This window comes from Monodon monoceros, unplaced genomic scaffold (assembly GCF_005190385.1).
Source record: "Monodon monoceros isolate NGI ecotype Baffin Bay Population unplaced genomic scaffold, NGI_Narwhal_1 Super_Scaffold_15, whole genome shotgun sequence".
Taxonomy (NCBI): domain Eukaryota; kingdom Metazoa; phylum Chordata; class Mammalia; order Artiodactyla; family Monodontidae; genus Monodon; species Monodon monoceros.
Window position 1 is genome coordinate 10865944 of NW_021703771.1, and position 13369 is coordinate 10879312.

The following is a 13369-nucleotide window of genomic DNA, read 5'->3' on the forward strand; positions in this document are numbered from 1 at the left end:
GTTCAGATGTGTTCAAATTTTCTTCTTGATTTACTCCACTTCAGATCTCAAAAGATGCTACAAAAATGGTGTGCAATGCAGCTTGTTCTGCCCTAGAACACACCAGTGGCTGGGAGCTTCTTACGCATGACATACCGGCCAAAGGGTGATCATGCCCAAGATTTACCAGGAAAAACTAGAGGCACTATTTGTTTCCTTACCGCAGGGCCTGGTGGTCCTGGAGGTCCAATGCTGTCCTGCGTACACGTGCAAGCATTTGGAAGACTGGGGCATTTTGCTTCATCTCTCTGAAATTTTGAAAAGAATATTTATCTATGAATTGATGGTAAAAACAGCTTCCCATCCCCCATGCTCACTAATCTTATATACACAAGGGAATCTGTTTCCCAACTTGAAGAAATAATTTTTAGCTATGATTACAAACAGTCTTATGTTGAATCTTGCTTTGATCCTAATGTCTTTATTTTATGTTTTGCTTTAGGAAACCTCACACAACAAAAATATGTTTACAAAACTATCATCAAGACCATTGGCTATTTAATCCAATTTTCTCTAGTCTGGCGTTAGAGAAAGGCTGAGTATCTCAGATATGGAGGCCCATTTCCTTCAGAACAAAATCTAAAATCCTTTCCAGGCCTACAGGGACTTACACGTGCCGCCAAGCAGCAGCACACCACCTTGCCCCTCCCACTGCCCTTCACTCTGCCCCAGCGCTCCCTCATCCACTTCATGCTTCTCAGATGTTTAGGGCACCTTGCCGCCTTAGGGCCTTTGCACTTACAGTCCCCTCTGGCTGGAAGTCTCTATCTCCATTATCCACGTTGTCTGTCCTCTCACTTCACTCAGGTCTCTGCTTAAATCTCCCCTTATCACTGACGGCTGAGGGTACTCACCTGGCTATCTCTCCCTGTACCCTGGCGTGTTTTCACGCAAGGACTTTTCACTCTATAACGTACTGTATACCTACTTGTTCATTCCTCCTCTCCCCCTGCCTTTCACTAGAATATTCCCTTTCACCGCTGTAACCCCGGCACATAGGATAGTGCCTGGCTTACAACAGGTGCTCAGTAAGTATCTGTTGAATAAATAACGCATACTCATCCCGTGGGTACGTGCAGCTCACTGTTGCCTAAAGCTTCAAATCCATCAACAGCATTCACCTTTGTAATTATTACAACCTACACAGATACTATGGGTAAAAGCCGTCATCTTGAAAAGAAATACGGTTATTTCTACTTAGATATCCAGAGAGGTGATGGCTTATCCTGTAAAATGCTGGTATTTTACAAGCAATAGGAAGGACTCTGCAGTAAGTGGGTTTATCAGACACACTGATTCAGCTGGACTTTTCTGACTATGCATAACCACCTTGGCTGGCAGGGAGGATTTCCATATGTGGTTCTCTACATTCTTGAATTTGAGGGAGGGGTCCCCAGCCTGAGCTGTGGTCCCTGATGAGCACGCACACCTTGCGTGTCCCTGGCTCCATCCTGGAGATGCAGCTGCAGAGGGCTACTTGCTCTCCCAAGCCATCCACGCCCACATCCCTTATTCCTCGGGGACTCTTAACACCGCCACAGAATTCCATTCTGTTTTACTTACCCTGGAAGGAATATCACAGCATCTGTCTCTACTGGTCCACACTGGACTGCAGACAATATCAAAATTCTGGATTTGGAACTGCAAACAACCAACAGCAACATGAGCTAAAGATGCGTGAAAACATTTCATATTAACGTTTCCACATTTTAACCTCTGCCAACTTCTCACAGAGACGCTCTTGAGGGAACAGGCAATGAAAGCAATGTGATCCTCACTTCATAAGAACAGAAAAACCTATGCCCGAGAGAAAGCGATAGTAAAGCAAAATGCGTACGTGATATTTCCACTTCTGATCCACTTCCTTGGCTAAAATGAAATGTTTGATTGAGTTTTGGGTTTTTTTAAGAAAACATTAATTTCTTTATTTACTTAAAAATTAAGAATGTATTTAATTCTGAATTTGAAGACTACACACACTTAAATCAACTTTTAAAAGTCCACCCTTGCAGAAAAGTAACATTAAAAAAATATTCCTCACTTATTCTAAAATTGATGCCCTTCTTTTCATAAGTTCTTACCTAGGGGCTAACTGATAATTTTATGATTACCTTCAGCTTAACTATTTCAATATAATATATATTTTCTATCTTTCTACATTTAAAAAAATAGAGCTCTTTTGATAAAGATTGTTTCGCTGCAGCCATGCTTTTATAAACCTAATGGAATTGTTCTATTTAAATATCAAATCCAATATTCAATAAATGATTTTAATCACAATTATATTCAATTTGCACTCTTTGGTTCTACATTGTGGAATAAAAATTTCACTTTTGAATCAAGAAGAAGAAAATCCTATCCGTGGAAGAAAGCTACATTCAGTAAATGCAATTTTAAAAATAATAGAAGCCAAGGCTATTAGTCTTGCTTTTAGAACAATGTTATGATTGGTCAACATTTAATATGAACTTAATTAGCCTGGTACAGTGAAAACCTTAGGCTTAAAATGTTACTACTAAGTAGCATTGTAAAAGGGTTGGCAAGCCCCCGCCTCCAACTTGAGCCAGTGACACTTGTGAGTGAGGGGTGGCTGACCGACTACACTCATCTCCTTCTGAGGCGGATGTGACCCCCCAGTGAGGGGACAGCAAGTCTGTGACGGTCACAGCCAGCGTCCACAGATGCGTAGTGTCCTGAGTGCGCACATTTTTTATTAACAGTTACTACCTTTGAAGAACAAAAACTGAATTGGTTTAGATTTCACTGGAAACTATTTGTGTTGTACTCTCCAGTTTGATTCAGTTCCAAGTCGACTACATGATGTTCTCTGGTGCCTTGACAACTTAATTTGTTTCTAGCAGTAAAGCCCATTATCATGTTCTGTCAGTAGCATATTTTCTCAGTGTAACTTTTCCAGCGTTTCAATCTAACCGAGAAATAAAACAATTTAAAACTCACCGAGGAAGAAAACTTCACTGATTACTTTTAAAAATGTCATTTCAATCTTAATACAAGGTACCAAGAAAAATAAAAATGTGTTACTTACTGTGGCTGATTTCCTCTCCCCTTTAAGTAGTTTTCCAAGAATTTCATAACCATCAGTTGTGATATTTCCAGCTTCCCTGATGTCCTTCTCTATAATTTCATAGCAGTCAATGTAAATCTTAACACTTTTGGAGGTCACTACGATATGAACCTAAAAAGATCATTTGTTTCCATTACAAAATTTCTACCCAGAACAACCTGGCTCCTACATATTTCAGATCACAGTTTTTAAAAAATGTGTTCTTCAAGCTATTCTCGTCCCAAGTCAAGAGGCTTGGACTAAAAATCCAAGCACCAGGTTGCCGTGTCAATGTCATTTATTAACAGCATCAAATTAAATGAACCACTTAAGCTTTCTGGGTCTCAGTTTCCTTCAGCTATTATACACTTGCATAATTTCTTATTTTCCCCACTCTGTACTCTTCCTGAGATGGCCAGAGATATTGTAGTAGATGAGATGCTCCTGTAAACTATAAAGAGCTATTCAGAAAAGAAGCAGACTCAACAGATGTAGAGAACAAACTAGTGGTTACCAGTGGGGAGAGGCAAGCGGAGGGGCAGGATAGGGATACAGCAAAATAGGGGTAGGGGACTAAGGGGTATAAACTATTATGCATAAAATAAGCTACAAGGATATATTGTACAACACAGGGAACAGAGCCAATATTTTATAGTAAGTATTTAAGAATAAATTTTTAAAAATGAGCTATTCAAATACAAGTTAATAAATCATTAATATATTATTATACTCAGGACAAAGGAGCCTCGAATGTCTTCCACTGATTTTGCTAAATTCCATTTTTAATTTGTTAGTCCCTAATCCCTGCCAAAAAGATCTTACACGCCATGCAGATACCTAACATAGGAAAGAGCTAGCACGTGTCTTTTATAGAGATTCAGCTCTGGAAATCAACAGATTCAAGATTCAATTTCCTTATAAGAAAATAATCTTGTTGATTTATTTTTTTATCTGATATTGAAGACACTCAGAATCTCAAAAAATCTATTAGTACAGATAATTAAGAAAACATCTGTATTTCAGTCATGTAAAGAATGGCTGCGGGTAATCTTTGACTTCATAGTTATACTCAGAGTTTCCACTTATCACAGCCCAAATACTCAAGTAAGCCCATGATGATTACTTTGAAAAGTTTGGCTCCAAGTTAAGGCACAGAAATTCCCTTAAATGCTTTGAGTAAATAAGCATAAGACAATCTCTAGAGATTTTTTTAAGCAGTAAATATTTTTTTCCACATAGAATCACCACCAAAACACTAATTTAGTGCATCTATAAGTGGTAAGTATGAATTATATATTGCTTTTATATAAAAGTGATACATGGCTTACTAAAAATAATTTTAAATACCCACAGGGCAATCATCTAATACTGAATTCAAGAAGAACACCATACAAACATTCCCAAGATATTTATTATCTAATAAGAACTAAAGCTTATTTGTTGGCTCTTATATGAACAATCTCAGAAGCAAACATTCACAAACTATTTGAAAAATCATAGTATCCAGAAAAATTATTTAAAATCAAAACTTTCAATTTTTGAAACAAAGTTATTCCAAATACACTTGTCATTCAATGCTAACCAGAAAGAAACACATGCTAAAAATATATTTTGCTACAATCTCTTCAGTGTGTTTCATTGCATTTTAAACACATGCATAATTACATTTCAGAGCGGCTTTTATCTGGACACCATTGTCCCAAGTATTTAGGGACTCTTTCCCAACTGGGAAGGATTGTTGGTCACAGACCAGTAGAAAGAAATAGGAACACTCTTGTCAACTCATCACCCTTCCCAAGGTCTGCCATTCCCTAAAGCCTTATTTTTCATCTATTCCGTCTCTTTGTCGCATTACAAATTTCTCTCTTGAATCTATGTCATCTGTTACAATTGTCCCAAGTATTTAGGGACTCTTTCCCAACTGGGAAGCATTGTTGGACACAGACCAGTAGAAAGAAATAGGAACACCCTTGTAAACTCATCACCCTTCCCAAGGTCTCCCATTCCCTAAAACCTTACTTGTCATCTATTCCACTTCTTTGTCTCATTAGAAATCTCTCTCTTGAATCTATGTCGTCTGTTACAACAGGATGGAGACATAGAAAACGCTTCAAGAGAATTCTCCAGAAGCAGTAGTTGTCTGCCATTCCTTACTTAAGCTATCCCCATCTCTCCCAAGAGCCCCCTGTATGTTATTCTCACTAATTTGCTGCTATCAGAGAACTACTTGTTCTTATCTCAAGGACTGAAGAACTTCAGTTCCCGAATTACATGGAAAATGAGAGAAGAGTGTTCGAATCCTTGGATCAGTGGAATGTAAGTAGCCAATAGTGATCGCACTTGGTACTTGAATAGATAGGATAAATTAGAGTAGGTCAGAAGAACGGTGTGGGGGAATGAAGGAGGGAAAACAGTATAATGAAAAAGTAGAGGAGGAACTAAAAACAAAGAAAGACATTATGAAAAAAAGAAGGTAGAGAATTTGAGGAGAAAAGAACGCTTGTGAGAACAGGAAAGAGGCATTATGTAAAACCTAAGAATACAAATACCTCTCTCTATAAAGCCAAATTAAGAAGGGAATGTCAAAAAATAATTATCTTGATTTGCAATAATTAATGACTGTCACTCTTGACCTCTTCAAAATACTGCCTTATTTTGCTCAGTAAAATGAAGCATTCAATGAAAGTTGGAAATTAATAATAGTTATATTATTAATAATAGCTCCTAAATGGTTATCCGTTGGTTAAGAGAGGGCTGAATTTCTAATATCTTCAGTGGGTATGGAAGAAAAATAAAATAGTCTTTTTGGGCGAGTTATTCAAGTGTAAGTTTAATAGGTGTATCAATGAGCCAAAAAAAAGTTCCTAAGAACTTTGCCAGATTCAACATCTATTATCGGACAAGGAGAAGTTGAAGCCAGTAATATTTGTCTAGAATCTGCTTTCCCAATGAGGCATTTATTTTGCTGGACCTTACCAGGAAAGTCTGTAAACTGTTAAGCAAATATGGCTTTATTCTCAGAGATCTCTGTTTTTCCATCATTGCTTTTTGCTTCTCACTAATGCGCATGCTGAGGCCTCTCCAAGCCCCATGAAGAGAGTCCCTTGTCATCCTCACCAAGAATCTGATTCATGAATAAGAACAGTCTGGAAAGAAGCCAAGATTCTCAGGAAGAGAATCAGCAAGAAATTCAGCTAAATCTACCCAAGTACAGGGTCGTTCTTCAATTTTCACTTGAGAATCACATTGAACTAGAAATATTTGTCTTCTGTGTATGGGGACTAACTTTCTGAGCGCTACACTGGGGAAATTTTAGACCACTTGCACGACAAGTAGTCTTCCTCCTGTTAACTTGATCCAGTGGATGAAGAAATTCCATTAAAAAGTCCACTCCTGGGCTTCCCTGGTGGCGCAGTTGTTGAGAGTCCGCCTGCCGATGCAGGGGACACGGGTTCGTGCCCCGGTCCGGGAAGATCCCACGTGCCGCGGAGCGGCTGGGCCCGTGAGCCATGGCCGCTGAGCCTGCGTGTCCGGAGCCTGTGCTCCGCAACGGGAGAGGCCACAACAGTGAGAGACCCGCGTTCCGCAAAAAAAAAAAAAAAAAAAAAATCCACGCCTGACCTAGACGGTGCTTTTCATTTCTAACGCTGCCAACTTCAGCACTCTTATCTGTAAGTTAATTTTCCTGACAGCAAGTTTCTATTTATCCTCAATGTTGAGATTTAAAAAATTAAGATCATCAAGAATAGATAATCCCCTAAGAATTTATCTTAGAACTTTTAATAAGATTTTTTTAGAGAAGTTGTAAATGTGTTCATGCAGAAGTTAATTTAGTAAACAGTTGTCTTAATTATTTTGATAGTTAATGATAAGTTTTGGACTGGCATGTTTGTAACTTTTCAATAAACAAGCAGGCAGAAGCAGCTTACTATTCTCTATAAAAGAATAAATAATTTGATCAATTAAATACAATCCACAAAAATTAAGCTTTTGAAACAAAACGACATAAAGGTTCAAAGTAAAATGGTAGGTAGAAAAATGGGCATACAATATTGTATATACTACAGGACTCATATTCTGAAAAGACATTAGCATTGAAAATACATTGAAATATTAATAGTAGTTATCTCATGGTTAGTAGAATTATCGTTTTAAATTTCCTTCTCTGAATTAATCAAATTCCTTGAAATAAGGTATTGTTTTTAAAAGACATGGCTATGTTTCCACCAGTTTAACATGACATTTTAATAAATAATAAATTAAATTAGTTTAAATTTTAAGTCATATACGTTTTTCTACAAATAACTTTTTTCTATAAATATTTATTTTTCTATAATCTTACGTTTTTACCTTATGAAAACTTCCATAGAATAATGTCTTCACTTCCTCTGTGTCAAATGTAATAGTTTGTACCTCACCCCTTGTATCCTTGTTAAAGAATGATAATGTCTTGCTAGAAGCTGTAATCAACACATAATTGTTATTAAATCAAATGCATGGACACTCTATATTGAAAGTATTAACAAATAATTCTTGTTGGAGAATTCTCTAAAAAAATTAATAATTTCAGTTAAGATAAAATGTAATTCAAATATTTACTGATATATTTTTAAAACTTCAAACATAAAAGCATAATCAAGTAAATATATATATATATATATTCAGAAGGTTCTTAAAGAAAGAGAAAAGGAAAAACATAATCAAAAATATGCATGCATGTGCCTTAAAATAAGATAAATTATAATCCTTACGATCTGCAATCACCCCAACTTGTGGTTTGTAGTCTCTGTCTGTGATCTGCCAAATTGCGAAAGGGTCATTGGGAGTTTCTGGGAGAAGTCTGAATAGTAATATAATCGTATATGAAGTGGGGAGGCCATTGGGATGTAGATCTCTGTTGGATGAAACAAAATTAATTAATTAATAAGGATTTCTCACCAGAAATAGAGGATATTTTAAATCTTTGGGCTAGAATCTCATCATGAGTAGTATTAGAAGCCATTTGTAATAATCTGGCTACATATTAGAAGGGGAAAAATTTAAGAATGACCTCAAAATAGCAAACACTAAAGACCCATTATGTAAGTAGTAATAGATGATTTATAATCGGATAAAGTCACAAAAGTCTGGGAAATTGCCAAGTGGTCTTTCATCCTACTGGTAATAAATCATTTTTTCTAAGCACATAGATCATTATAAAACTATATAATGATTTTAGGGTGATAAAACTTGTATCTAGGGATGTAATTTAAAGAGAGTAAATCTTTCTAAATATATTTAATTTCCAACATCAGGAGTATGAGATCATAAGCAAGATGGCTTAAGGGTTTAATTGCGCCCTCCCTGTATCTAATAGTTTTTACACTTCCCTAGTCCTCCCTTAAAATCAAGTAAATCAAATAATCTCCAGAAGGTCACATGTTCCCCGAAACAAAACCAATAATAGATTTTATGGCCACGTACATTGTGATTCAATTAAAAGGAAATGTTTCTTGGCTCTAAGGCTGTTAGACGTAAAATGTGGCCCCATGTGTCCTTCTAGGGTTGAGTCAGTCATTGTTCTGGGGGAATCTCTGAAGCAGAATTAATGGTTTTTTGTCTGAGACCATTTAATAGCACTATCTTCCTGAAGGTAGGAAAAGGGGCTTAATAATCAGCTCTTGGAATGGACTAGAGGACACGGGGAGGGGGAAGGGTAAGCTGGGAGTGAGAGAGTGGCAGGGACATATATACACTACCAAATGTAAAATAGATAGCTAGTGGGAAGCAGCCACATAGCACAGGGAGATCAGCTCGGTGCTTTGTGACCACCTAGAGGGGTGGGATAGGGAGGGTGGGAGGGAGATGCAAGAGGGAAGAGATATGGGGATATATGTATATGTATAGCTGCTTCACTTTGTTATACAGCAGAAACTAACACACCATTGTAAAGCAATTATACTCCAATAAAGATGTTTAAAAAAAAAATCAGCTCTTGGACAGAAGAGAAGCAACTCCTCCATGGATTTTGACAGAGGGCATAGACTGTCTCTTGAGGTTTCATGTCCTAGTACCACACTGCTAGTGCTTCTGGAATATAACGCTGGCCTACTTTTTTTTTTTTTAATTTTTATTGGAGTACAGTTGATTTACAATGTTGTGCTACTTTCTGCTGTACAGCAAAGTGAATCAGTTATACATACACATATCCACTCTTTTTTAGATTCCTTTCCCATATGTATAGCACAGGGAACTCTACTCAATATTCTGTAATGCCCTACTTCTTAAAGCATATGTTCTGGGCAAGCTGACACGATGCCTTTTGTACGTCCATAAACTGACCATCTTCATAACATTCCACATTAAAAATAATTTCTCCATATTAATTCATTTCTCACCTAGCCCATTTTTCTCCTTTTTTAGTTAATGAGTGATTAGGAAAAAAATTGTTTAATTGCATTTATGCCTCTTTCAGCCACAAGTTCTGAATCTTAAGAGGACAGTGGTCTGTCATAAGTTAAAATGTAGGAATCACATCTTGAGGTGACAGAGTTACATGCTGGGTACTTAGGTTCATTGGTAAACCTAAAACTGCGAACCAGTGTGGTTAACCATAAAAGAGTTAGGAACTCACAGTGTGGTCACACTACAACAATGAAATCTGTGCTTCCTTAAAAGAAATGAGCTTTGGTTTTACTCTGAATTTTCCATCAGCTTTCTCAGAGCATTTCAAATTTCAGGCATCATTGTCTGACCCTGTCCTAAGTTTCGGAAAACTTTATTTCTTCTTGTTCTTTTCCCTCCATAAGATGCCAAACACATATTTTTTGACATTCAAGTGTTTTCATTCTAATAAATAAAAAGTACATATTTTGGTTATTGGACCCAGGTACAAACTTTCATCAAGTAAAATAACCAACATCTAGAGCTACCCAACAGATTGCCAGAGCACCAGCCAATAAAAACTAACTGTTGGGCTTCCCTGGTGGCGCAGTGGGTGAGAGTCCGCCTGCCGATGCAGGGGACACGGGTTCGTGCCCCGGTCCGGGAAGATCCCACATGTCGCGGAGCGGCTGGGCCCGTGAGCCATGGCCGCTGAGCCCGAGCGTCCGGAGCCTGTGCTCCGCAACGGAAGAGGCCACAACAGTGAGAGGCCCGTGTACCGCAAAAAAAAAAACAAACCATCTAACCAGCATTCAGATTAAGAAATAGGACATAACCTGTTGTAGTAGCCTAGTAGCTCCCTATGTACCCTTGTCCAGTTTCCTCCATTCCCTGCAAAGGGTAACTATACTATCCTAACTTCTAACACCATAGGTTAGTTTGCCTGATTTTGAATTCTATATAGTAGGAACCATGGAATATACTATTTTGTGCTTAGCTTCTTTTGCTCAGCCTTTTAAAAAAGAGATCTGTCAAGGGCTTCCCTGGTGGCGCAGTGGTTGAGAGTCCGCCTGCCGATGCAGGGGACATGGGTTCGTGCCCTGGTCCGGGAAGATCCCACATGCCGCGGAGCGGCTGGGCCCGTGAGCCATGGCCGCTGAGCCTGCGCGTCCAGAGCCTGTGCTCCACAACGGGAGAGGCCACAGCAGTGAGAGGCCCGCGTACCGCAAAAAATATATGAAATAAAATAATTTTTAAAAAACTAACTGCTGCTTGTCAGATCACAGATCATGGACAAGCAAGGCCACTGCAGTCTTTCATTTTGTGGAGTCGGAAACACTGGGGAGAATTCCTCTTCTCATTCTGCGTTGATTCCATGCAGCCCCTCTGCACCAAGGGAGAAACGTTCAAAAGAAGAAGTTGCCTCCCTGTTTAAACGACCTCTCTTAGAAGCGTAACTATAATCCTAGACTTAAATTCAAAAGGATCAGTAATCCATCATATGGCAGACACAGGATGAGATTCTTGGGTCTCAGAGTAGCAAGCTTGAGTCCTAGTCTCCCGTGTGACCCAATGGAACGCAGTTAACCCAACTGTACTTAAGGAAACTAAACCAGGTCATCCATAGGACTCAATTCTAAAATACCAGGGTTCGAAGACATCAGCAAAGATTCCAAGCCTCAAGAAAGCATCTGGCCCGTGGTAAGAAAGGGAACTCCTGTTGTCACACTCACGCTGTAGGCTGATTCACAAAGGCGTTCTTCTGAAGCCTGTAAGATGAGTAGCTGGGAAAAGACCCTGACTCCAAAGAGACTCCTTGCACAAAAGCAAAATTCTTTTCTGTCAGGTTGTATGCTTCAAGCATCTTAAAACCTTTACATCAGAAAAAAAAATATATTGAAATGAGGTCATTTTAATTATCTTATTGCTTGAAATCCTGAAATAAATTAGCCCGAGTATGAACACTTACCTGGTGAGGTGTAGCCATCCAAATAAATGAGAGGACAATCTGCAAAGTACAGTGTTCTTTAAGTACGATTCACCAACAGGGTATACAAACATTATACACGCACAGAAAGCACCTGCGTACATACATCAAGTAACAAACCTGTTCATTCATTTATAAAACATATCAATCTAACCTTTTCTGAGTTATTTTGTGTAGACTTTCCACGTGTACGTGAAATTATACTACTGACCAGTGTGACCATGTTTTCTGGACATTCTCCAGTCCAGCTGGAATTTTACAATGTTCTTAAGAATGGTAAGATTGGGGCTTCCCTGGTGGGGCAGTGGTTAAGAATCTGCCTGCCAATGCGGGGGACACAGGTTCGAGCCCTGGTCCGGGAGGATCCCACATGCCGCGGAGCAACTGGGCCCATGCGCCACAACTGCTGAGCCTGCGCTCTGCAGCCTGCAAGGCACAGCTACTGAGCTCGCGTGCTACAACTACCGAAGCCCATGCGCCCTAGAGCCCGTGCTCCGCAACAAGAGAAGCCACCGCAATGAGAAGCCGCGCACCGCAACGAGGAGTGGCCCCGGCTCGCCGCAACTAGAGAAAGCCTGCACATGGTAACAAAGACCCACCGCAGCTAGAAATAAATTTAAAAAAAAAAAAAGAACGGTAAGATTGAATTAGAGGGGGGAAATTTATAGATGTTTTTCAATAGATTAAAGAACTTTTACTGATGAGGATGGTTATCATTTTTGTGACTTTCTGTTTGAATAAAAAAAAAAATCCCACAAGGACTCAGAGGCGAAAAATATACAAATCAATTTTCACTGCAAAGTAAAGGAGCTGTTACAGTGGAGGATTCCTGGACTGAATGTCAATATCATGACATAGTGTGAGTGTGTTTCGTGTTTGGTAATTGCAATCATTGTTGCTTCTGTTGTGGTCATCCATTTACAATGCTTGGTGTCAGTTGATTTATCTCTTGTAAACATAAAATACAGTGTGTGTGTGAGTTGTGGAAAAAAAAAAAGAAATCTAAAAAAAAAAGAACTTTTCTCCCAGGAAACTTCAGATTTGTGCAAGGGCAGGAGGAGTTTGTCGCCACCCAGTCTTCTCTGCCAAGCCATGGAGGCTCACACCGGCCACCAAACTTCACAGTGGCAGGTGTGCAGCGGGTCTCACCCTGGGCCCTGGAGCTGGGGCAGCACAGGGCTGCAACCGGGACCTCGTGGAATGGAGGGGGCAGCTGGTGCTCCCTGCTCACTTGCACTAGTGTGATTCCATTCTGAGCTTCAGTGTAAGTTTTACGGTAAACCACTGACGTTTGTTTACTACTGCCGCCTCTAACCCGAGTTCTGAGATCTCAATATAATGTTTCATAGGGGAAAACATAACACTTAAAAAGCACAGCCCTGCCTGGGATCAGGGGTCTAGACCAGCCACGCAACTGTCTCCATAATCTAAGACCCCAAGAATCAGAGTTCATGGATGGAGAAGAGGAACAAACCAACTTCAATAATCAATCTTTTGTCCTTCACTGTATTTTAAGAGTTGAGCTTGAGGTCTCGGTATAATATGAAAAATCTACACCCAAGTAAACAAGTGGGAACCAAGTGAATTTCTACAGTGCACACTCACACAAGTCAGTTTTCTCGTGGCTCTCTTGAAACACGGATGTTGACGGGACAAATACCAATCGATTACTAACAGGGAAAAACCTTCATCCCACGGAATGCTTCTATAAATGCATTTCTAAGTTGAAGATTAATTTTCTCAAATGTCACAGGCATTGGGATGGTGGGAAAAGGATATATTCAAACACTTTATTTCCATACAAGGAACATTACATCTTCAAGGCTAAAAATGGACCTCTGACAAGCACACAGTTAGCATGATCTCAATAGGAACAGTGATTCATCAGGTTCTCAAGTGGTTTCCCAGGATCTATT

At 39.2% G+C, this 13369-nt stretch overlaps 1 protein-coding gene across 1 annotated transcript in view; it reads right to left on the reverse strand.

The window, feature by feature from the left end:
* COL12A1 (collagen type XII alpha 1 chain) overlaps positions 1-13369 on the reverse strand; it is a 106005-nt gene that overhangs the window by 20614 nt on the left and 72022 nt on the right. The window contains exons 40-46 of the mRNA XM_029224239.1: positions 11436-11474; positions 11200-11338; positions 7855-7997; positions 7454-7563; positions 3086-3235; positions 1603-1680; positions 201-287 (exon numbers count right to left, since the gene is read on the reverse strand). Of these exons, the coding sequence (XP_029080072.1) occupies positions 201-287; positions 1603-1680; positions 3086-3235; positions 7454-7563; positions 7855-7997; positions 11200-11338; positions 11436-11474 (746 nt within the window). The remainder of the gene's footprint in view (positions 1-200; positions 288-1602; positions 1681-3085; positions 3236-7453; positions 7564-7854; positions 7998-11199; positions 11339-11435; positions 11475-13369) is intronic.